Source organism: Polypterus senegalus, chromosome 2 (assembly GCF_016835505.1).
Source record: "Polypterus senegalus isolate Bchr_013 chromosome 2, ASM1683550v1, whole genome shotgun sequence".
Classification (NCBI taxonomy): domain Eukaryota; kingdom Metazoa; phylum Chordata; class Cladistia; order Polypteriformes; family Polypteridae; genus Polypterus; species Polypterus senegalus.
This window is the reverse complement of record NC_053155.1, coordinates 267,821,913-267,842,556: the sequence shown is the minus strand read 5'-3', so window position 1 is coordinate 267,842,556 and position 20,644 is coordinate 267,821,913. Positions and strand designations below refer to the sequence as shown.

General features: G+C 34.4%; 1 protein-coding gene across 1 annotated transcript in view; it reads left to right on the top strand.

Moving 5' to 3' along the window:
• phldb2b (pleckstrin homology-like domain, family B, member 2b) overlaps positions 1-20,644 on the top strand; it is a 299,785-nt gene that overhangs the window by 177,233 nt on the left and 101,908 nt on the right. The window contains exons 10-11 of the mRNA XM_039745516.1: positions 11,046-11,174; positions 20,420-20,575. Of these exons, the coding sequence (XP_039601450.1) occupies positions 11,046-11,174; positions 20,420-20,575 (285 nt within the window). The remainder of the gene's footprint in view (positions 1-11,045; positions 11,175-20,419; positions 20,576-20,644) is intronic.

Sequence of the window (20,644 nt, the reverse complement as noted above, 5' to 3'; positions counted from 1 at the left end):
CTGGGTTTGACTCTGGGGTGCTGAGGCGCTGTGTGCGTGCGCTTTCGGCGCCACCTAGTTCCCTGATGGTGACAGCAGCGGATTCATGTGCTGAAGTGACCATGGTGGCGGATCCCGGCTTGGAGATCTGCATCACTAAACGAAGGTTGTATATTCGGTGGTGTGCGCGTTCGGGCGATGGTTGTATTGTGCACGGCTTGCTTCTGGCCTCTGGCATCCGTGCATATATACAACCTTCATTTAGTAATGTAGATGTTCTGAAAGGTCCTTTTTGTTGTGATTTAAGGTGAATTTATGCAGCTTGTGATACATAGAAACAGCTGTTAAAGTTAGCCACTTTTGTCTTTGTAAAAATTCTTTCTTAAGCTTTAAAGGAAAAGAAATGCTTCCTGTGCACTTAATCTATGCAAATTTATGACCTATGGATTAGTCCTAGAATACTAGCAGTTCCAAATCCAGACCATGAATTGAGGTAAATGGATCCCACACCTGCTGCCAAATGAGCAATACATATGTATTGAAGAAATGTAGAAGTTTTTCTTCATTTTTGTGGGACAGAATGCCACTTATCCTATTATTAATAGTCCATCACTTTACTGTATAACTGATTAGCATTCTACAATCCCAAAAGATCTAGAACTGATATTGCTGAGGCTTCACACAATATTTTAGTGACTTTTTTGCTTGTGGTTTTTGTTCAGCTGTACAGTACTGTACATCAGTCATTGTACTTTTCATATACCACTTCTTTCCCTGTTGTGAGATTGTGTCTGAGAGACAGAGAATACAAGAGTGTGTGTGCTTCATGCAATGGGGTGATGTCCCTTGCACTATTGTTTCCTTCCTTTTGACTTTTGTATCCAGTAAAGACTCTAGCCTCTTCCAACAAGGTACAGAAATAATGGTTGAATTGCCAATGATCAAGTGAACATACAGTTCTGTATTTACCTGTTTAGTGAAGGTGCTCAGTACATTTTTTTTCCATTTTCTTAATTCTTTTGTTTTTATTTAACAACTAGGGGGCTTACCCCCTGCTCGCTTTGCTCGCCAACCCTCGTGGCCAGTGCTACTCGCCACCCTCTTCACGTCTCTACCGCTTGTGTTGTGAAGAGGGGGGCTGAACGCACCCCAATGAGACACAGTTGCACCTCCGAAACTACCTCTTAAACGGTGATGCAATGTGAAACAAATAGTGTTTTTTTTTTTACCTCCTCTTTCCTTGATCAGCTGCTAGCTTGCTGCTGTTGTGCCGCATGATCTGCATCTCGCACGGCGATTCGAACATTTAAAAGCCTGTACAGCAGCTGTTTTTGTCATCTACTCTTTGTCTTTAATTTCCGGTCCTGGACATGGTTAAATCTGTTGGCACAAAGTCTAATCTTGCAGGACACGATATTTTTTTTTTTCATTTATAATTTAAAATCCGGAATAAGAATCTGAAAATCTAACATCACATTAAAGTTAGATAAACTCTGAAAAGAATGATACCAAACATATATATGTAGGTTTTAAAATAAGCCCAATTTAAAACTTGACATAAAACGTCACATAAAATCGTTTCACAAAATCGTTGCACTTTTAGGCTTAGGATTTTATATATAAAGAGCAGATGTATACACATTGACATAGGGTATAAAGGAGGATTACCAGTCATGACATTCATGTTGCAAAGAGAAACAAGAGAAAAAAAATAATTTAAAGAACGGCTATTCTATCTGGCCAATTTGAGACAAGTTCCTCTGAGACAAACTGTCATATTCTTCCATATTTGAATGTCTTGAAATTTGTGTGACATTATATAGTGTGTGTTTTTTTTTTTTAATTCTGTTATGTTATCCCACACACACACACTTTTGTGCTGTTTTACCAAATGGGGTGGGGTTAGAGGGCAAACAGATGTCATAGCCTAGAGACACCCGATTGGGTTAATCTGGCCCTGATAAGAGCAAGTTGTTGTTTGCTGTATAAAATGAAAAGTCTACATTGTCTAAATACTGAATATCCTCTGCATGACAGCGGTCTGTCTGAATGTGTATGGCTTTTATCAGTATTTAAGAGGCTTTCATGTCTGATTTTTGCTGACACTTAGTTTGCATGCAGTGTTCCTGGTAATGGACATTTTTATTTAGATTTTAAGCATTGCATGCATTTATTTATACAATGAATTTCAACTTTTATTTGAAGTATAAAGACAAACAAAAGCAAATCTATTGTTGACATGGGTTTAACAAAATGTAGCACTGAATTTTATCAGAATGTATTTGTGCTTACTGTGTATCATCCATCAGATTTGCTGTTCACTTTGCATATTTCTAAGTGAACTTGAGCTGAACTGTCAAGGTGTGTTATTAAAAGACATCTGCTTGTATGTTTAAGTTCTCATTTTGGTATAGCGAATTTACAACAGCAATGTAGCAAAATGTCAAAAGAACAAGTTAAAATGGAAATAATGTATAAAAACAATCATATAGGAATATAGTCTGTATTTAAGATAAAGAATTGGTTTTCTCTAACACTGTTAGGCTAAGACTATAAGGAAACACTTTTGGCTTGGCCCAGCTGGCTGGGGAATACACATCTGGGATTATAATCAGATAGGAAAAAGTGGCATTAACTTGTAAATTCAGTGGACCATCTAGCATGAGTAATAAGCTGGCACATAGAATATACTATCAATTCAGATCTCAGCTGTTTGGTAAACTTTATTTTTATTTATATGTTTACATTGATGTTATATTAATGAAATAAAGTACAATATGTTTTACTTTTGTTTTGCAAGGGTTTGTTTTGCTGGTACAAATAAATGAAACAAAGGTGACACCTTATTTTAGTGGCTGCAAAAATATAGGAAGGTTATCCAGTTACTGTATTCTTGGTTTAAGGTTCAAATTAACAAAGTATTGATAAAGTGTTTATTATAAGGTGTTATACAGAGGACCCTTGGTCTAAGGCAAAATGAAGATGTCTAGGTCTCTGCCCTCTCTCGTTTGTGCATAGAGAATGAAAACGCTGAGCATAATTGAGTTCAGATGTGTTTACAACGTGTTACTTTTAGGCATTTTTTTTGTTAGTACTAAACATTTAGTAAGTAGCAAAATATTAGATGGAGCTGGGTATGGGATAAACAGCACTCATAATTTCTAAGTAAAGATCTTCCGGCGTGTCTAGTTAACTCTGCCAGCTATCTGACATTGAATCATAGGGTTTGAATGTACATGATCCTGCCCTGTGCAGATGGCTTCAATTTGAAGAGCAGGAATGGGGAGGATCTTTTTTGAAAGTTAATCACCCAGGCCATCTGTGTTCTTAATATACACAAGTACAGCTCTGCGTTAGTTTATCTATTTGCTCATTCTCTCTCTCAGCCTTTCCTTACTTAATTAGTGCTTTAAGCAAATGTCTCACTTTTGTGATAGCATAATTTGTGGCTGTGTCAATAAAAGTGCCTCTTCACATTTCCAAAAAAAAAAAACCTTTGGTCTTTCAAAATAATATTTCCATAAGCTTCATGAAATGTACTGTATAAAGTGTGGTGGGCTGTTCTCATCATTATCAGTTTAGAATGTATCACTTTTTATATTTGTTCCTTTTTAATTTTCCCAACCTTTCAATTCACTACAAGGGAGTTAACTAGTAAGGGGATACAAATGAATAGGAAAAATATACTATATATATATATAAACACCTACAAGTGCAGCAGGAGAGATTTTCTAAACATATTATAATATTTAATATTTTGTAACATTCATGATTGGGTTTTTCATTTCATTTGGCTTATTTCCATATTTATGTTTATGTACTTCACCTTCTTTTCAGAGTTTTGTACCTGAGTCTCCTTTAGAATGTATGACTGTAGCCATAAATGTGGTCTTGATCCTCCTCTTTGTTTTCTTTTTTATTTTGCTTGCATGTTTCTGTGGGGTATTACAGTAGGGTGCTGTACCGTGTTAGCCATTATGGATGTGGTGAGAAGTTAAGCAAAATGACACTTTTTATTGGCTAACTAGAAAGATTACAATGTGCAAGCTTTCGAGGTAACTCAGGCTCCTTCTTCAGGCAAGATGTAGACTGGGGTATTATTAATGTTTAACACAAAGTGTGTTCCATTTTCAAGATAGCAGATTCATTATGAACATAAGAAATCACATAAACTATTACTCAAAGTAAATGTATGCTAATAAATAATTTATCTATTTCAGCACCAATTATCCAGTTCAGGGAACACATCTACTTGCACTGAGGCACTTTCAGATTATTTATTAGCCACCTAGTTGCTAAAGAAGAGTAGTATGTACTCAAAATTTGAAATATGTGATGTAATTTAGTCTAGAGACATAGAGGGCCAAAGTTCCACTACAGCATGAACTACATTTTTATGCATTTTTCAGAAAACTATAAATTGGCAAATATGCAACTATAGACCAACTACTTTAGATGTCAAAGACATATAATACTACAGAACAATCACTGAAAATATTATACATCTAGCATTAACAGTTCAAAAGTTATGACTTATGGAACATTGTCATTTTTTAGTAGCACTTGTTTAAAGTTAAAATACTGTAGACTTACACCCTCGTTGTTAAAGTCTCCATATCTCAGAAACTAATGGAGATACAAGCGTACAATTTTGCACAATATTTGTTGAGCCCAACAACATTATTTCTATGAAGTGTGAAGCAAATCGGAGATGGTTAGTTGAGGGGCCTCTTTTGATTTTACATGAATTGACCCAAATGTGTCTTATTGTGATATTTAAGCTTAGACAGCACTATATGAGATGCAGTCTTATGTGGTAGTTAAGTTACTATTGACTTACTATGTTTAGCCAAATTACTAAATTGTGGCACTCTCTATTCCTAATTATTTTTTTAAAGATACTGCATAAAACCATTTTATTTGTGTTGTTTAATTTTAACTTAGTGTACTTTCTTGGATATTTTAGTCTATCTGTCTGATTGGTTGTTGACTAGTGAGTTAGCTGTATTAAACTCCACTCTTGCCTGCAGAAAATTGTAGGGATTGGAAATTATGAAGCTAATAATGATTGATCTCTTTGAGATCTGGCATAGTATGGCATAACAGTAATGCTGAAATGAGTGAAAGCATCCTTAGTGTTTAATTTTTTGTTTGAAAACACTACCATTTTACTTTTTCCTTGTTTTTGTATTTGTTTTTATACTGTACTTCATATTTTTTATTTGTTAAGGTTTCATATTTTGAATTCCATGCTTTTATTACAGTTTACCAAAGAGCATCGAATTTAAATAAGGCACACTATAGAGTTGTACTTAACGATGCATTTAATGAACTATCCAAGTGTATGTATACTGTGACTTGCACCATGTCCAGCTGAATGCTGGCTTTAGGTCTTGGTTCTGAGATTTCCAGTTCAGTAGAGGTTTGAATCCCCTCCTGCTAGAAACCACTTACCCTTTTTCTAATAGGGTGCCATTTATGGAACACACTATGTCAAGGCATTTAATATGTATCATGTAGTTATGCAGTACTTTCCCTTTATATTTTTGAAAAATATGTATTCTGTATTTTTGGTTACTCGTTTTTTATATTTATTTATTTTTAACACACATCGTAAATAAAGTTCCTTCACTAGTACATGAGACATTTTGTTCTCTCTTATAAGAACAAAACAGTTTTTGTTTATCTGTCCAATGGTAACATGATTGATGGCAGCAGTTGTAGAGATCCTGATACAAAATTTTATGGCTACATCAACATCAAATTTTTTTGAGTTTATTTTCATTTTCACAGATTTACAGGAATGAAAGAGTCTGGTGTATGATTTACAAGCATTTTGTAATAAATAATAAGTATTCTGGCACATCACCAGCTAGGGTCTTTATGTTCAAATCTAATTTCAAGAATATTTCACAGTTTAAATATTCAAAATTGGAATTTCTCGACTAGAATCGAAAGTTTCTGATCAGTGTTGTAGAATTGTTTGGTCAATATCTAGTTTCTTTGCAATTCTTACGAAAACGTTCGATTTATGGATTTTAGTTGGACAGCTTCTGTTCTCATCGAAGAAGAAAAAATCTTCTGTACAATAGGAAAGAGCAGTGTTTTGAGCTCATGTAGAAAAAAAACTTACCTACTGTTACACAAACCAAGATATTGTTAGCTGACTGACTCCAGATGTGCTATGTTTTATCCTTGAGAAGACACCAGTCTGAAGTCAAGAAAAATATGCGGTTGCCATGAAACAGGGTATTCAAATTTATTGAGTTATATTTTTCTTTGATGTGCCTCACTAAAGAGAAGGAGGTTAATCAATTGCAATTTGTTTTGTTGAAATATGACTGGCTGTAACACGGTTAAACAAAAAAGAAAAGTTATATACCTCAGGCATTGAGATGTAACAAAAGAGTTACAATGTACTGTTGATGAGATAAGACCACATCCCATTTACTGGATTATAATTTCCAATAAAAAATATCCCTCCCAAATGAACAAGCCTCTAAAATAGGATATACTGTATTTAGTGTAACAATAGGGACGTTAATTTCTATAACATGTTTTCACATGAAACATGTAGCTCGAAGTGCTTGACAAGAAGTTAAAGAAAACTAAGAACAGCTAAAAATAAATAAATAAAATGAAATACAAAAAACAATAAAAATAAAATAAATACAGACTTGTAATACAGATGAGCAAGTAAGCATAGAAATGGTAGATTCCTTAAGTATAAATTAAATTACTACACTTATTTTTTTAACTTTGTAATGATTATAATGATGAGTCCAATATTATGGTCAGATGACCATGAAGTGTGAGAAAATAAAAACTCCAGCTGGCAAGATGTTAGAGGAAATAAACCTGTAGGGGGTATCAAGGCAAAAAGACCATCCAGTCTCCACTGGACATTCTGTTGAACAGAATCTTGATAAAATAGTTCATTACTGTTTCATGCACTGCTCTAGAATATTATACACAAGCTGGACCGTCCATAGATCTGACATCATAGGCGGCTGCTGAGTACTTTGAACAAGGCAAGGTGCCACTGCTGAAAGCCAGGAAAGAAAAAAAGGGAAGTAGAGGTTAGTAATGTTTGCAGATCTACAGTACAATATTTGATACTGCAGTGCATATTATCTATAAGAACAGCTGCAAATAAAAGCGACTTAAAAAAAAAAAAAATGAAAGTGTGTGTGTGTTTTTTTTATACCCCATAGTATTAGCTTTGTATATTTCTACTGGTAAAGCATTCCAGATTTTTGGTGCATAGGATTCAAGTCAAGCTGAAATTGTAGAGTTTGTGCATAGTATATCCTTGATACTCAATACCCAACAAATATAAGCAATAAAGCTTTTTTTATCATATATAATGTTTGTTTCTTTTTTTTGCATTTTTAAAAATTGGCAATATGTTTGGCAGGCTGACACAAGTAGCATTGCTGCCTTATAACTCAATAGCACTGGTCCACTTCTGGTCTAATATGCCTTTTTTTCTTGTCCATGTGGGCTAATAAATCTTAATATACCTGTGCATGTGAATGTGTTTGTATGTTCTCTGTTGGACTAGTTTCAGTCCCTCTGTGACCCTAGCTGGATAAGTGGGTGCTGAAATTAATTGCTAAACTAGTTATTTAGCTTATATTTATTTGCAGTTGTAGTTTATGTGACTTCTTATTTTCACAATGAATTTGCTGCCTTAAAAATGAAATGTGTTTTGGATTACTTCCCTCACCCAGTAGTTCCTGAGATTTGCTGTACCTACTGTACATCCATAATCCAGTTAGACTGAAGCAGAGACTATCCAAGTTGCTTTAGGTTTAAAGCAGGAAGCAGCCCTGTAGGGGACATCAGTGTGTTATAGGATGTGCACATGCTTATAAATAGACCAGCCAGATCAGCTTGCAGTTACCTGCCAATGTGTCTACACCTTAGCACTAGCCATATTTCCATATTAAAAATTGTCTTTAAACAATTAAAAAAACAGCTACAAATGAACTTACTTGTTCTTGTACAATTCCTGTGAAAGGAAATAAATTGCCTTTTTTCTCTTTTCTGAATTATGACCATAAAGTATGGCTGGTACTTCACAGTTCCAAGGGAAAAGATTCATGTCCTGGTCCAATTCACTGATGGAGTGGACTTTTCACTGGGTCTAAATGAATTTGCTTCTGGGCACTCCTGTTTTCCATCTGCATCTCAAACCTGTACTTATTAAGCGCATTGGAAATTCAAATTGCCCAGAATGAATAAGAGTAAGTGTGCAGTGAAGGAGCATTGTGATGAACTAGCAACCTTTCCAAGTATAGTTCCATCCAGAGTTGGACTACTTGATTTGAAATATAGATGGTATAATTGTGAAGACATGCATGTCTTAAATTTTTGGCTACCTGATATTTTAGTGACATGTCAACTGAATTGTAACTGTCACTTTTTAATAAAAAGAATGCATGTTTTCGATCAAGGTTATTTGCAAAGGTTAGTGGTGCTTATGCTGTATACACAAATTGGATGTGATTTGCATTTTTATCTCTGAACCAATAAGGTGGAGAGTTACTATCACAATCTTAAGAAAACTGAACCTTCTTCAAAAGATTTTATAAATATATGCCACATACCTGAATTGTGGTTTGTTCAAATGATTTATATGTTATACTTCAGTGGAGAAAGTAGTGCCTTCTTAATGGTGGCATTAAGTCAGAGTTTAAAGAAAATTTAATTATACATGTATATGTGTGTAATATGCTATATACAATTCTATAATGTAGTGCAGAGTTTAACAACATTGCTTGCTTTATGTGGCATAATGTATTTATTTTATCACATCTTTGCTGCCATTAGAATATTTTTGTAGTAAATATTATATTGTAATTGTATTCCCAGCATGTATGGTTTGTCTCATTTGCATTTAATTCTGTTACAAAGTAAAAGTTCTTAAGCTAATACAGCACAAAATGCAAAAAAATTCTGCAGTTAGTTAGGTTAGGAGCACACACTGATACAGTGCATTGCTGCTCCCCCCACATGACGAACCAACTCAGGATCCCAGATTGGTGGTGGGAGAAAATAACAAGAAGGTTGAATTTTCCTTCATTTCTGTTCTTTTTTCATGTTGCTTAACTATGAATCACCCAAAACAGTGATTTATTCAGGTAGTGTCTTCACACTAATTGTTGATCATGTGTTGCCTCATGTGAAGTACTCTGTTACAGTCAGTAACAGACAATAATCCCTCTAGGCATGAGATGCTTCAAGCATGGGGTTATATTCAGAACATAAGTGATGAATCAAGCCTTTGTTAGTAATTATAGCTGAAAAGTGTAATTTAGGTGACAGGCAAAAGAAAATTAAAGGAAGAATCCAGCCAAGAAACCAAACCCCTGTTAACAAGTCCCAGTGGTTATCTTGTCTCTTTTTATTCAGCTGTGTGTTGCATTTTTTTCTTTTGTGCTCTCTGACTCATGCAATCCATTTTAATTATGCAATATATTAATTTACATTTATTTTGTTATCATATGCTTTTATTCAAAGTCATTTACAAATGGGAAATGTTTTAATCTGCACAGAAGTTCAATAATCATAAGGCTTACTAACTGGATCAGTTAATAAAAATAATTAGATCAAAGTATAAAGTCTTTATACATACAAACCAATGTGAGGTAAGAGGCTAAAACAGTTTTAAATCCTCAGTGATTTAGCCACAATCTAAAAACATTTGATTTCAGTCTTTTAAGACAACACGGGGATCAATTCAGTATTGTGAAGATGTTCTATCACTGTTATGTGGTCACAGCTAAAACATAATGGCAGTCAGCCTTATTAGTCTTAGTTAGCATTTTCAAGCAGTTTATGTGGGTTTTTGTACTGTATGATCAACTTGTTTTGTTCAGATCTTTTGTTCTCATGTGTGGAGTTTAGTTTTTACTATGAACATTTTCTGAATTACTCTTTCTGCAGTCCTTTTTCTTTTGTCATGAACAAAGGTCCATTGGCATGCATGCTTCTTTACCTTCTGTGCTGCTTATGTGCCTCCTGGTTGTGTGCATAATGGGAATATTTACCATTGCTTGTAGCATAATCTTAATCTGCTTTTGTAAATGTACTAATTGCTCTTGTAAAATAATTAACTTTAAATTCTTCAGTTAATTATTTTTATTTATTATTTAAACTGCCTAACCCTCAAAATAAATAGATTGATTTATAGTCTTAATAGTTTGAAAAATGCATATAGCATATTGCAAATCTGCATTTTTCTACATTTACTACTGTTTTAATGCAGTATGCTAGTGTCAGCTTCATATCTGGAGGTCAGATATACTTACAGACTTAATAGTAAATTGGCCTTGAGAAACATATTGCGATGTTATGCACACAGGTCTATCTACCTAAACCAGGATAATATACTTTTAAAATAATTTTACAGTAGTTTAATCGGCTTATTTAATTATTTATTTAAAATAAATTTCTAACATTTAAAGACATATTTGGAGTTTTTGTTGGAGATTCTATTTTGTGTCAGCCTACATTAAACATAAATGTAAGCAATGATGTAGGTTTAATTTGAATAATTCCTGTAAGCCTAAATCCACAAAGATCACAGAATCATAGTTGAATGTAAAAATATATATGAAACTTTTGAACACCAAATTACCATTTTATTATAAGTAAATAGAATACACCCATATTTTCCTTTCACTTAACACTTGTTTCACATGTTATATACTGGACATTCTTACATTAATATTCAGAAGTTTGGAAATTGCACACTTTTTGTGCTTTGAATTTATGACTTTTAATTACTTTTGCTGTTTAGATTTTTTTTTGCCTTAAAGATTAACTAAAAATACAAATTAATTCCAACAAAACAGTTCAAGGAAAAATACATTAAATAATACTTTCACATTTGTGTCAAAATCCCATTTTATTTTTATATTAATTTTACTTTGCCTTCATTGCATCTTGGACTTTTACCAACTAAACCTAGAACAAGCTAAAACTAATGCTACTGCTTGTGCTTGCGCTAATGGTAAACATTTGTTTTTCTCTCTTGTTTTGTACTTTGCTTTTTCTAGGAAAAGACTAAACTTGATGCTGAAAGGGAAAAGCTAGAGAAACTACAGGAGCTTTATTCTGAGCAGAAGACTCAACTTGATAACTGTCCAGAGTCCATGAGGGAGCAATTACAACAGCAGCTTAAAAGGGTCAGTAGAGTGACAGTTCCTAGAAGCTTTGTGCTAAAAAGAAAGAACATAATTATGCGGAGCATTTCAACAAATGATAGTTTTACATTTGAACACTTAGCTTATAGATAGACAAGGGTCTTTTTCAGAATGTTTCCCTAACATTCAGCTGATGTTCAATGCATTCTTGATTTAAGCAGAAACTGAATATTAAAAAAACACACAAAACACCTTAAAACATGAATGTTTTGTAATATATTATGTAGCATGTAATATAAATATAACTATACTCTCGCCCTTATGGTAGAATAAAGCATTGCTAAAAAAGACACAGAAAGAAAATGACAGTCAGATAAAGCATTTTTTAAGAATGCTCAATTTTGGCTACTTTATAGTACAGAATTGTTAGTTTACACTTTTTTCATTGTTTTTTGACATTTTACACTCTGTTGTAAAATCAGATTAAATTGCGTATTTCTTCTAACAAGTGTATCCAGACAAGCAGAATAATTGTTATTTTGGAGAAATTGGATGGATAGGATTAGCAGGCTTGTTGGGGTGAATTGAAAGGATAATCTCTTGACTTAAATAGTAAAGTTTGTAGTTTTATTTATGTCTAGTTGTGCTATAAGAATGCAATGGATTTTGCTGGCCAAGTCTCTGTCTGGTATTGTGTAAATTGTAACCCAACAGTCATAAGTTTCTGATTTTTTTTTTTCCCCCAAAATATAAGTGAAAAAGGTAATCTCTAATAGAGAAGTCACACAACAACATAGCTGTGTCACTTAAGTTTCCATAATGAGTACATGAGTGAACATAGTTGCTAAGTATACTTCTATTTCTTGTAACAATTGTACTATGCAACCTTTACTTATCATGCCTCTAGTCTAAGGGTATTTAAGTTCAGTTCTGAGGACACCTATGTAAGCAATTTTCCAACAAAGTCCTTTTATCTCTACTTGGCCTAATTGTTTAATCAGCAATTCTTTAGAAAGTGCTGCAAGGTGGTCATGCACTAACTTGGCCACAGCTGTATTTTCATTGTCCTCCAAAAACTGAGGCAATGTTAAAAATATGTCAGATTCTTGTCCTCTCGTTTTCTCCACAGTTCTAACTTAGCTTTAAGTTAAAATATTTTTCTGCCAATTTGAAAATACAATACTTACCATTTTCCCCAAATTAAATGTTAAGCTCGTTCAGTGAGCTAAACATGTCACAAACATATGCCAGTTTTGATAACGAAGTCCAATCACTAAAATGAACTTCCACTGTAGATTTGTTTTTTGTAGTTTAAACAAGAAGGTCAGGGCAGCACCTTTTGATAGCAACGAACTTAAGAATGCAGAGGCAGACACTTGTACTCTTCATTCATATCTTCATAAAGTTGTTCAAACAAAGAGGAATTGGCTGCATATGCTTTAATGTGATTCACTATTTTAACCACATCATTTTGTATGGGAAGATTTTTTGCTTTGGCCTCTTGATCCCTTTTTCCATTCAAAAAACTGTTCTGGTTTTCCAACTAAGGTGGGGAAAGGTTTTCAATACATAATGTATAATGCACTGGGTCCTTTGCACTTTGCTTCTCATTGCTGTAAATTTTTATTTAAAAATAACCATTTTTTTTTATTAAAGTATGCTTTTTTTTTTTTTCTTTGCACTTTTATTATCTTCATTGGACCTTGTTGTTGACGCTGATGTCCCAGCACAAAGTATCTCCATGCAGTATACACAAATACTTTGTACATTCCAATAATATTTAGCAAATCCAGCTGTAAAATTCCTAGTGTAAAAGCCTTTCATCAATCTGTGCCATTTGCCTTGGTGTCTACTTTTGTTCATTGTGTTAAGCTAAGGGTGCAAACTCCTCAAACTCAACCTTGCTATTACTGAACTATCTTGCTGGACTTCCTCTTTTGGCCAACAGCTGTACAATGCTCATTCTGTAACTGGGTTATTTTTCCTTTGACATCTTCTGTTTTTCTTTCACTCCTTCTTTTATTTGAGCATACATACTTAAAATTAAAAGTAATTGCCAGCCTGATTGTTTGTATAATTGGTTCATTTTATTATTTATCAACCGAAGTTGAATGTACAATTAATTTAAGATAAGGGTAGTCACTTGTGTCATTTACAATGTATTGTAAAACACCCTACACACAGTCACTATAAAAATGCAATTTAGTTTGGGTGAAATTTAAAAAAAAAAAATAATAATAATTATTTTAAATAGAATGTCCCTCCCTCCCTAAAGTAAATGAAATCTAATACATAATGGTCAATGAATGTTCAAACATGCAGGTCAGGGCAGCACCTATGTGTGTGTTTGTTCTTTATACAATTCTGCATCCTTGTTCCAATCTCAGTACAAGTTTAAACTCCTATCCCACTTTGCCAGAAAGGGACAATAGACTACTTTGGACCCCAAAATGTTCACCTTGGTGGGAGGGGGGTTATTGTTACAACACTGAGGACAATGCCTCTTCCCAGAATTTTGAGCCCTGAAATAACTTGAAACTTTTTAAATTTGTCTCCGACAGGGTACACTTTAATGAATTATTAACAAGACTGCAGAAGCCAAAATTTGTCTATCACCCCATATTAAAAGTTCTTCAGTGCTTACTGGATAAATTTACTAGTAACTGTGTTCTGTCCTACAGCAAAGATACATCCCCGGTGGCAAAGGAAGAGTAGAAGCATTTTTATTCTATGTGTAAATGCAAATAAAAATTATAATGAACAAGGCCAAGCAAACAATTTTAGAAGAACCAATGGAGAGTTTAGTAAATTCATGTGGTTACAACAAGGGACATTCTGGTTGTTTTCTAATGCAAGTGTATTTAATTAAAATGTTTCTTTGAACAGTTTTGTTCCAGATTTAGGTTTATGTCCTTGTTAATAACAGGAATGACATGATTGTTTAAAAGAAGTTGTACAACACAGACATGTGAATGTCATGCAGCTCATAGTATCATGTGGGCACCTTGAATGGTAAATTGTAGCAGGAAGCTGGGAAACACTTGCAGTAAGAGAAATTTATTTTCAACTTCAATTAAATTTAATTTTAATTTAATTGGTCGTAGGTTTAGTGTATCATGTGGAAAGCTAGTTTGGAGGCAAAACAGAGGAACTACAAGTTGTCTAGGGTAGATGTATCGGTAGGATTGTAATTCTTCAATCTAGGAAAGTTGTAAGTATGGTGGGAAAATTATCTGCTGAGCTGGAAGTGATGAACACAAGGTAAAGAGATGTCTGCTATAGTACATCTTTTATTCTCTCGTAGTAGCATTGACAGGGGTAGGACTTGTGCATGAAGTTTTTGAGGTAAGAAAAAAAAATAATTTATTAGGTAGATGAGTAATAATATATTCTCATCAATTGCTGTTGTATTTAGAAGGCTCACTCAGACTTTGCTACAGTAAAAGATGAGAGTGAGTTGATTCTGATGTTTGAAAGTAGTTATGTGCAGCATACTTTAGTGTTCATACTAAAAGATGAGTCAGAGCTTTCGCGGTGTATTCCTTAAGCAGTGTTTTATCATTATTTATAACATTTGTTGATGTTTGTGAGCTCTTGTTGTTTTAACTATTACGTGCAGATGGGCTGTTTATTCTGCTTACAGATTTGTTGGTAGGCTGGTAGTGAACAGAGTGATATATTGTTCAGTATTTTAGTTTTCATAAAATAAACTTATGTGAGTTTTTAAAACGTTGTTTATATCGATGGGTTTATGCTCTTACACTTTTTTCTTTATGTTCCTACTATAGTGGTGACATGGTTTTGGCTTTCTGACTTTAAGCTTGATGTTTTTTTTAATGCCTTAATGTGACCACAGCTGTTTTAAAAGTGTTGTAGTGATCCACAGGAGTGCACCCCAAGTTCAGAGTATGCAGAATCCCTCAGCAATGAAATGTTTAATATTTGTAAGGGCAGTCCTTCCTTACATAGGTCACTTCTTGACATTTTCTGTATGGAAGGTAAATGCCCATGCATGTAAACTAAGAACTGATGCGCTCTGTGTTTCATAAATAGGTCTTATCTAGCTTAATTAAGTCTTCCCAGTTCACTGTTCAACTCTCTCTTTTTACTTTACCCTTCTTTGCACATGTTGATTTGAAAGGGTCAAAAACAGAAACCGGCAGAGATAACTGTGTGTGACAAGCTACTTTATAATCTACTTCATGTCTGCCCTAGCACAGAGCGAGAGAGAGTATGCGAGCATACTGGGAGAGGGCAAAAACAGGAATAAGTGAGAGACATTTCAGTAGTGAACAAAGCAATGCATGCTGCACATCTGAATCCCCAGCTGCTAACCATTAAGCACCATCTACCTACATAAACATGTAAGAGGATATAAATTGTGGAGCCATTGTGTCATGGTAGCAGACATTCTAGAGATACAGTGCAGTCCACATGACCTTCCAATGCTTAGCAGAATTTGCCAAAAATGAAAGAAGCATTAAATCTGATTGTTTTGAGTTTGCTATAATTTGACATTAATCTGTTCAGATTTCTGTTAAACATTTACACACATCCAATTATTTGTATAAAATGTTTACCTAATTTCCTGGCTTTAACGTCTCTAGTTATCATATAATTGTGTGAGTCAATAGTGGAGAAGTAGAATAATTTAGAATGATGTCTGACATAGTCAAATAGCCAACAAACTAGAACAACTCAGTTTAAATGGAAGGGATAATCTCACTAACAACTAGATAAATGTTTTTATGTAAATGTACAATGGACAGAGTAGTGCATTGAGGTGTGAGCTTTATTAAGAGGCCAAAAAAACAAAAAGTTATACTCCAGAAAATAAATCAGGATCAAGAAATGATAAAAAACAGTTTAGCTTTATGCACTGGGAAGGATGAACATGACCATTTTTATTTATATATTTATTTTGTTGTGACTTAAAATACGCTAAATGCATCAGGCTAACGGGAAGACAGTTGCTTTGTGTGTTTGTCATTCTTGAAATGGTGTTTGAATACTGTGACATGTTGAGTTGGTCATTGAGAAATTCAGTTATGAATCACTGTGCAAATGCTAAAATGTGAAGCCAGTATGGAAGCAAAAGTTTAACAAAAAAAAAAAAAAAAAGTAATATGGTAGTTAAAGGCTAAAGGGCAGGAGGGTGTGGGAGACCTGACTTCATGCCATTGCGATGTGGACATTAAAATACGCTAAATGCATCAGGCTAACGGGAAAACAGTTGCTTTGTGTGTTTGTCATTCTTGAAATGGTGTTTGAATACTGTGACATGTAGAGTTGGTCATTGAGAAATTCAGTTATGAATCACTGTGCAGATGCTAAAAAAAAAAAAAAAAGTAATATGGCAGTTAAAGGCTAAAGGGCAGGAGGGTGTGGGAGACTTGACTTCATGCCATTGTAAAGTGTACAGTATGAGAGCTGGGAGGAGTGCTTTTTAGCATATGTCCTGCTGTGAATAACTTCCTATAATATGTGTATGGTAATATTGTGTATTCCAACTGTAGATGTCTACAGTAGAGTTGCTCTGTATGAAATGTATATCATTTATTGTTATATATTTTTTATACCAGCTCAGTCCACTTCATTTACATTAAGCGGTGCTGGGCAGGCACAAACCCTGGCAATTGACACTGACATTACATTGACACTGTAATAAATAGATTAAGGGCAGAGTATAATTTTAGGACTTAGTGAGAGAATTACATGATTTCCTGATACGTTTGTTTTGTTTCTTTTAACATTTATGAATATCGAAATTTGATTTCCATTCTAATGAAATTGCTAGATTAAGATGACTTAGTCAAAACAATAATACTGCACATTACAGTTATTCAGAGAACAAAAGTCAGTATTTATTCAAGATGAACATTAGTAAAAAAAAATTAGGCTCTATTTTAATTATCTCCAGAACTAATTTGAACTTCTAGCAGGTGAATATGGAAAATCATTACACATTTGCTTGAAGGGCCCACCTTTGCTCAAATATGACAGACCTGATCTTCACCCTTAATCTAGCCATCGTGACAAGATAAACAGAGCTCCCATATATCCTTACATGTAATATTATTCTGAGGGGATACAAGGAAATTTGAAGTAAATGTAAAGTAAATTCATGATCACTAGTCGTGTTTAAAAGAGTTCATGTGCTGACTGAAACATGCTCATAGAAATTTCCAACATCCATAGAATAAAACCCAAAGATCTTTGGGAATATCTTGCCATAATCAACATCAAAATGTACGATTCAACTGTTTTGATTGTGACTTCACAATCTGCTTGAGAGGTTGCAAAAGAAGAAGGCTCATGAATGAAAAAGAATGATATTATAATAGCAAGATTTTATGTTTGGCAGAGATCTGTCTACAGAATGCGCCATCTTGCCCTAGACCATCTCACTTCAACATGTGGCCTAGGCAAGCTCCTTGTTGTTGTTGACATACATTCACAAATCATTTTCATTGGTCATTCCTCCACACATTTATGTTTAGCAGATGTTTAAAACTCCCATTATAATTTGAAGTGTGTCACAGACTTGCACAAGAGAGAAGGAGGTGAGTCCAGGTGTCGCACATAAAATAAATGTTCACAGTGTGAAAATGGCAGTAAAGTTTGCTTCCATTCCATATATTTTCTGTTACTGGTACATGTAACCTTTGTTATATGTGAGCACACTTTCTCTGCTATGTGCCAAATTAAGTCACATTTCATAAAGGTTAACAATTTTCTTTTGAAAGCTGTTGAAGTAAATTGTAGAGGGTATTTTTAATTATTAAGCAAACAGGGATGGAGTTGGTTTTGTTATTATTAATTACAAAAAGGTACTGTTGTTCTTCACTGACACTTTTATAAAGGTTTGTTCTTCATTAAAATAATATACTACCTGTTTTACATACAAATCTAGCAGAGTATCCTTTTCAAGGAAACAATGTTTTTTTTGACTGTGCAGCCCATAGAGCTTTTTGACAACTAGAACTACAGAATCTCTGAACCACACAGTAAAGTAAATTATTGAATAACCCTTATCTCATATAAAAGGACTATGTCCCATGAAAATATCTTTGTGCACTGTAAGAAAATATACAGGATACTTTTAGTCGTGGACAGGGGTATGAGATGTTTAGACATACAAACGGGATACTTTCACATACATATAAGATGTTTGCACATATGTACGAGATAAAGTTTAAAAATTACAAACATGCGCTTTGAGGTATCTATTTACGACTTTACCAAGGCTACTGTGCTTCAGTTTGACATTGCATCCATCTCTTGAAGCGCAATGATATAAAAAGCAAACGGGTAGGCTTTTATTTATTAAAGGAGTGTGGGATGGCTTAGGTACATACGTGTTTTATGTTATGTATGCTGCACATTCATATGGGTTCCCCTTAGGAGATATGGTGTTTTTTTTTTTTGTTTGTTTTTTTTTCTGGGAAAAAATTTGGTGCCCACCACTTTCTATCTCGTGCACACCATGTGCTCTTGTCCTCACCACTTAATATAGCCTGCCGACTAGGTATATTAAAGTTGCACCAGTTAGTATTGCATGTGTACTGCATACATTCAGATGAGCACCAAATACCATCATGTGCGACTGTACATCATTTTCTGGAAAGCTAAACAGTTTGATGTTTTACTCACACAGTTACATTTCACAGATATGGATATTGGCAAGTTTATAAAAGCAGGCTGTACATCCAAGCCCAGGTCATTGGATCCTCAAACCCCTGCCCTAATGTGTAGTAAAATGACTTTACAGTAATCCCTTCTCGATCGCGGGGGTTGCGTTCCAGAACCCCCCGCGATAGATGATAATTCGCGAAGTAGAAACCATATGTTTGTATGGTTATTTTTATATATTTTAAGCCCTTATAAACTTGCGAGATTAAAGCAAACAATCAAAAAAAATACATGTGCTTTTGTGCTTTTAAATATGCCGAAGCACCGCGATAAAGCGGCATTTCTTAGAGGAGCGTCCGTATCCACTAGGCAAACAGCCTCTGTGCAAACAGCCCCTCTGCTCACACCCCCTCTGTCAGGCGCAGAGAATGTCAGAGAGGGTGAGAGAGAGAGGCAGAGACAAGCAAACAATCAAGCATCGCGCGGGATGCATATCTTATATCATTGAGAAGTTTTAGTTAATATGTAATACATGCTCTGATTGGGTAGCTTCTAAGCCATCCGCCAATAGCGTCCCTTGTATGAAATCAACTGGGCAAACAAACTGAGGAAGCATATTCCATAAATTAAAAGACCCAATGTCCGCAGAAATCCGCGAACCAGCGAAAAATCCGTGATATATATTTAGATATGCTTACATTTAAAATCTGCGATGGAGTGAATCCGCGAAAGTCGAAGCGCAATATAACGAGGGATTACAGTAGTTAGCTAACTGCTCACTTACTAGCTCAAAGCCAGCGTCCTGTTTCCTCAAGTTATGAAAGGAATTCAAGTTTGCCCAGTTTAAAGTAGGTAAACTAATTTAATTCTCTGGTAAACTTAACACACTTGCTTATCTACATGAATATACTGTGGTATTTAACATGCATCTTAAGAATTAAATTTAAATTGGGCCACTTTAATTCCCACCATTTTCGGACAAGAAATATACCCTTGTTAAAAAGCCAAACTTGAATATCCTAGTCAAATTCCCTGCCATACCTGGAGCATTGGGTTATCCCTTGCATTGTTCAAAACAGAAAACAGTTACATTGTATTGTGGCCATTTTTATCATCATGTTTTTGATAAGATCCCCAAGTTAAATTGCAGGTATCTGTGAGTCAGTAATAGTCTACAAAGTAATAGAGCAGAATATGAAGCCATCAATTTAAAATACAGTCTTAACTACACCAGACTGATCATGCTGCAGTTGTCCTGAAACATGACATAATTGAAGCAGGTATATATTAAGTAGTAAACAGCTGATTAAAAAAAAAAAAAACTGCATTTCTTTTACTTTGTGTTGAATAAGTTAGTGCAGACTTTCAGTGTTATGTGCTGGGAGGGTCACTTTTAAAATATAAAGATCACATGGCAATATGGTTACTATTTTAAAGTGAATTTTTTTTGTAGATGGCACACTTTCTCATAACACTCTATGTGTAATATGTTTGTACACTAATGTCCATATTACCTTATTAATAATGTATCTCATTTCATTTTAGCTCGAAGGAGGGAAAAAAACTACATTTGCCATAATGAGGATATGCTTTTTTTAAACCATATTCGCATTTAATAGCAAAAAGAATAAGGAATGCCTGTGGTTTCATTTTAGGATGCAGATCATCTTGAAGTGGAAACAAAGAAGTTTGAAGATCTTGAGTTTCAGCAGTTAGAAAAGGAAAGCCGACAAGATGAAGAAAAGGAGAATCTCACTCAGCAGCTTCTTCGAGAAATAGCAGAATATCAGCGCAACATTGTAACAAGAAAGGCAAGCATATCTTGAAATTTCTAAAGATTTGTGTTACCTTAAGTATACTTTTCTAATGTCTTTACATGC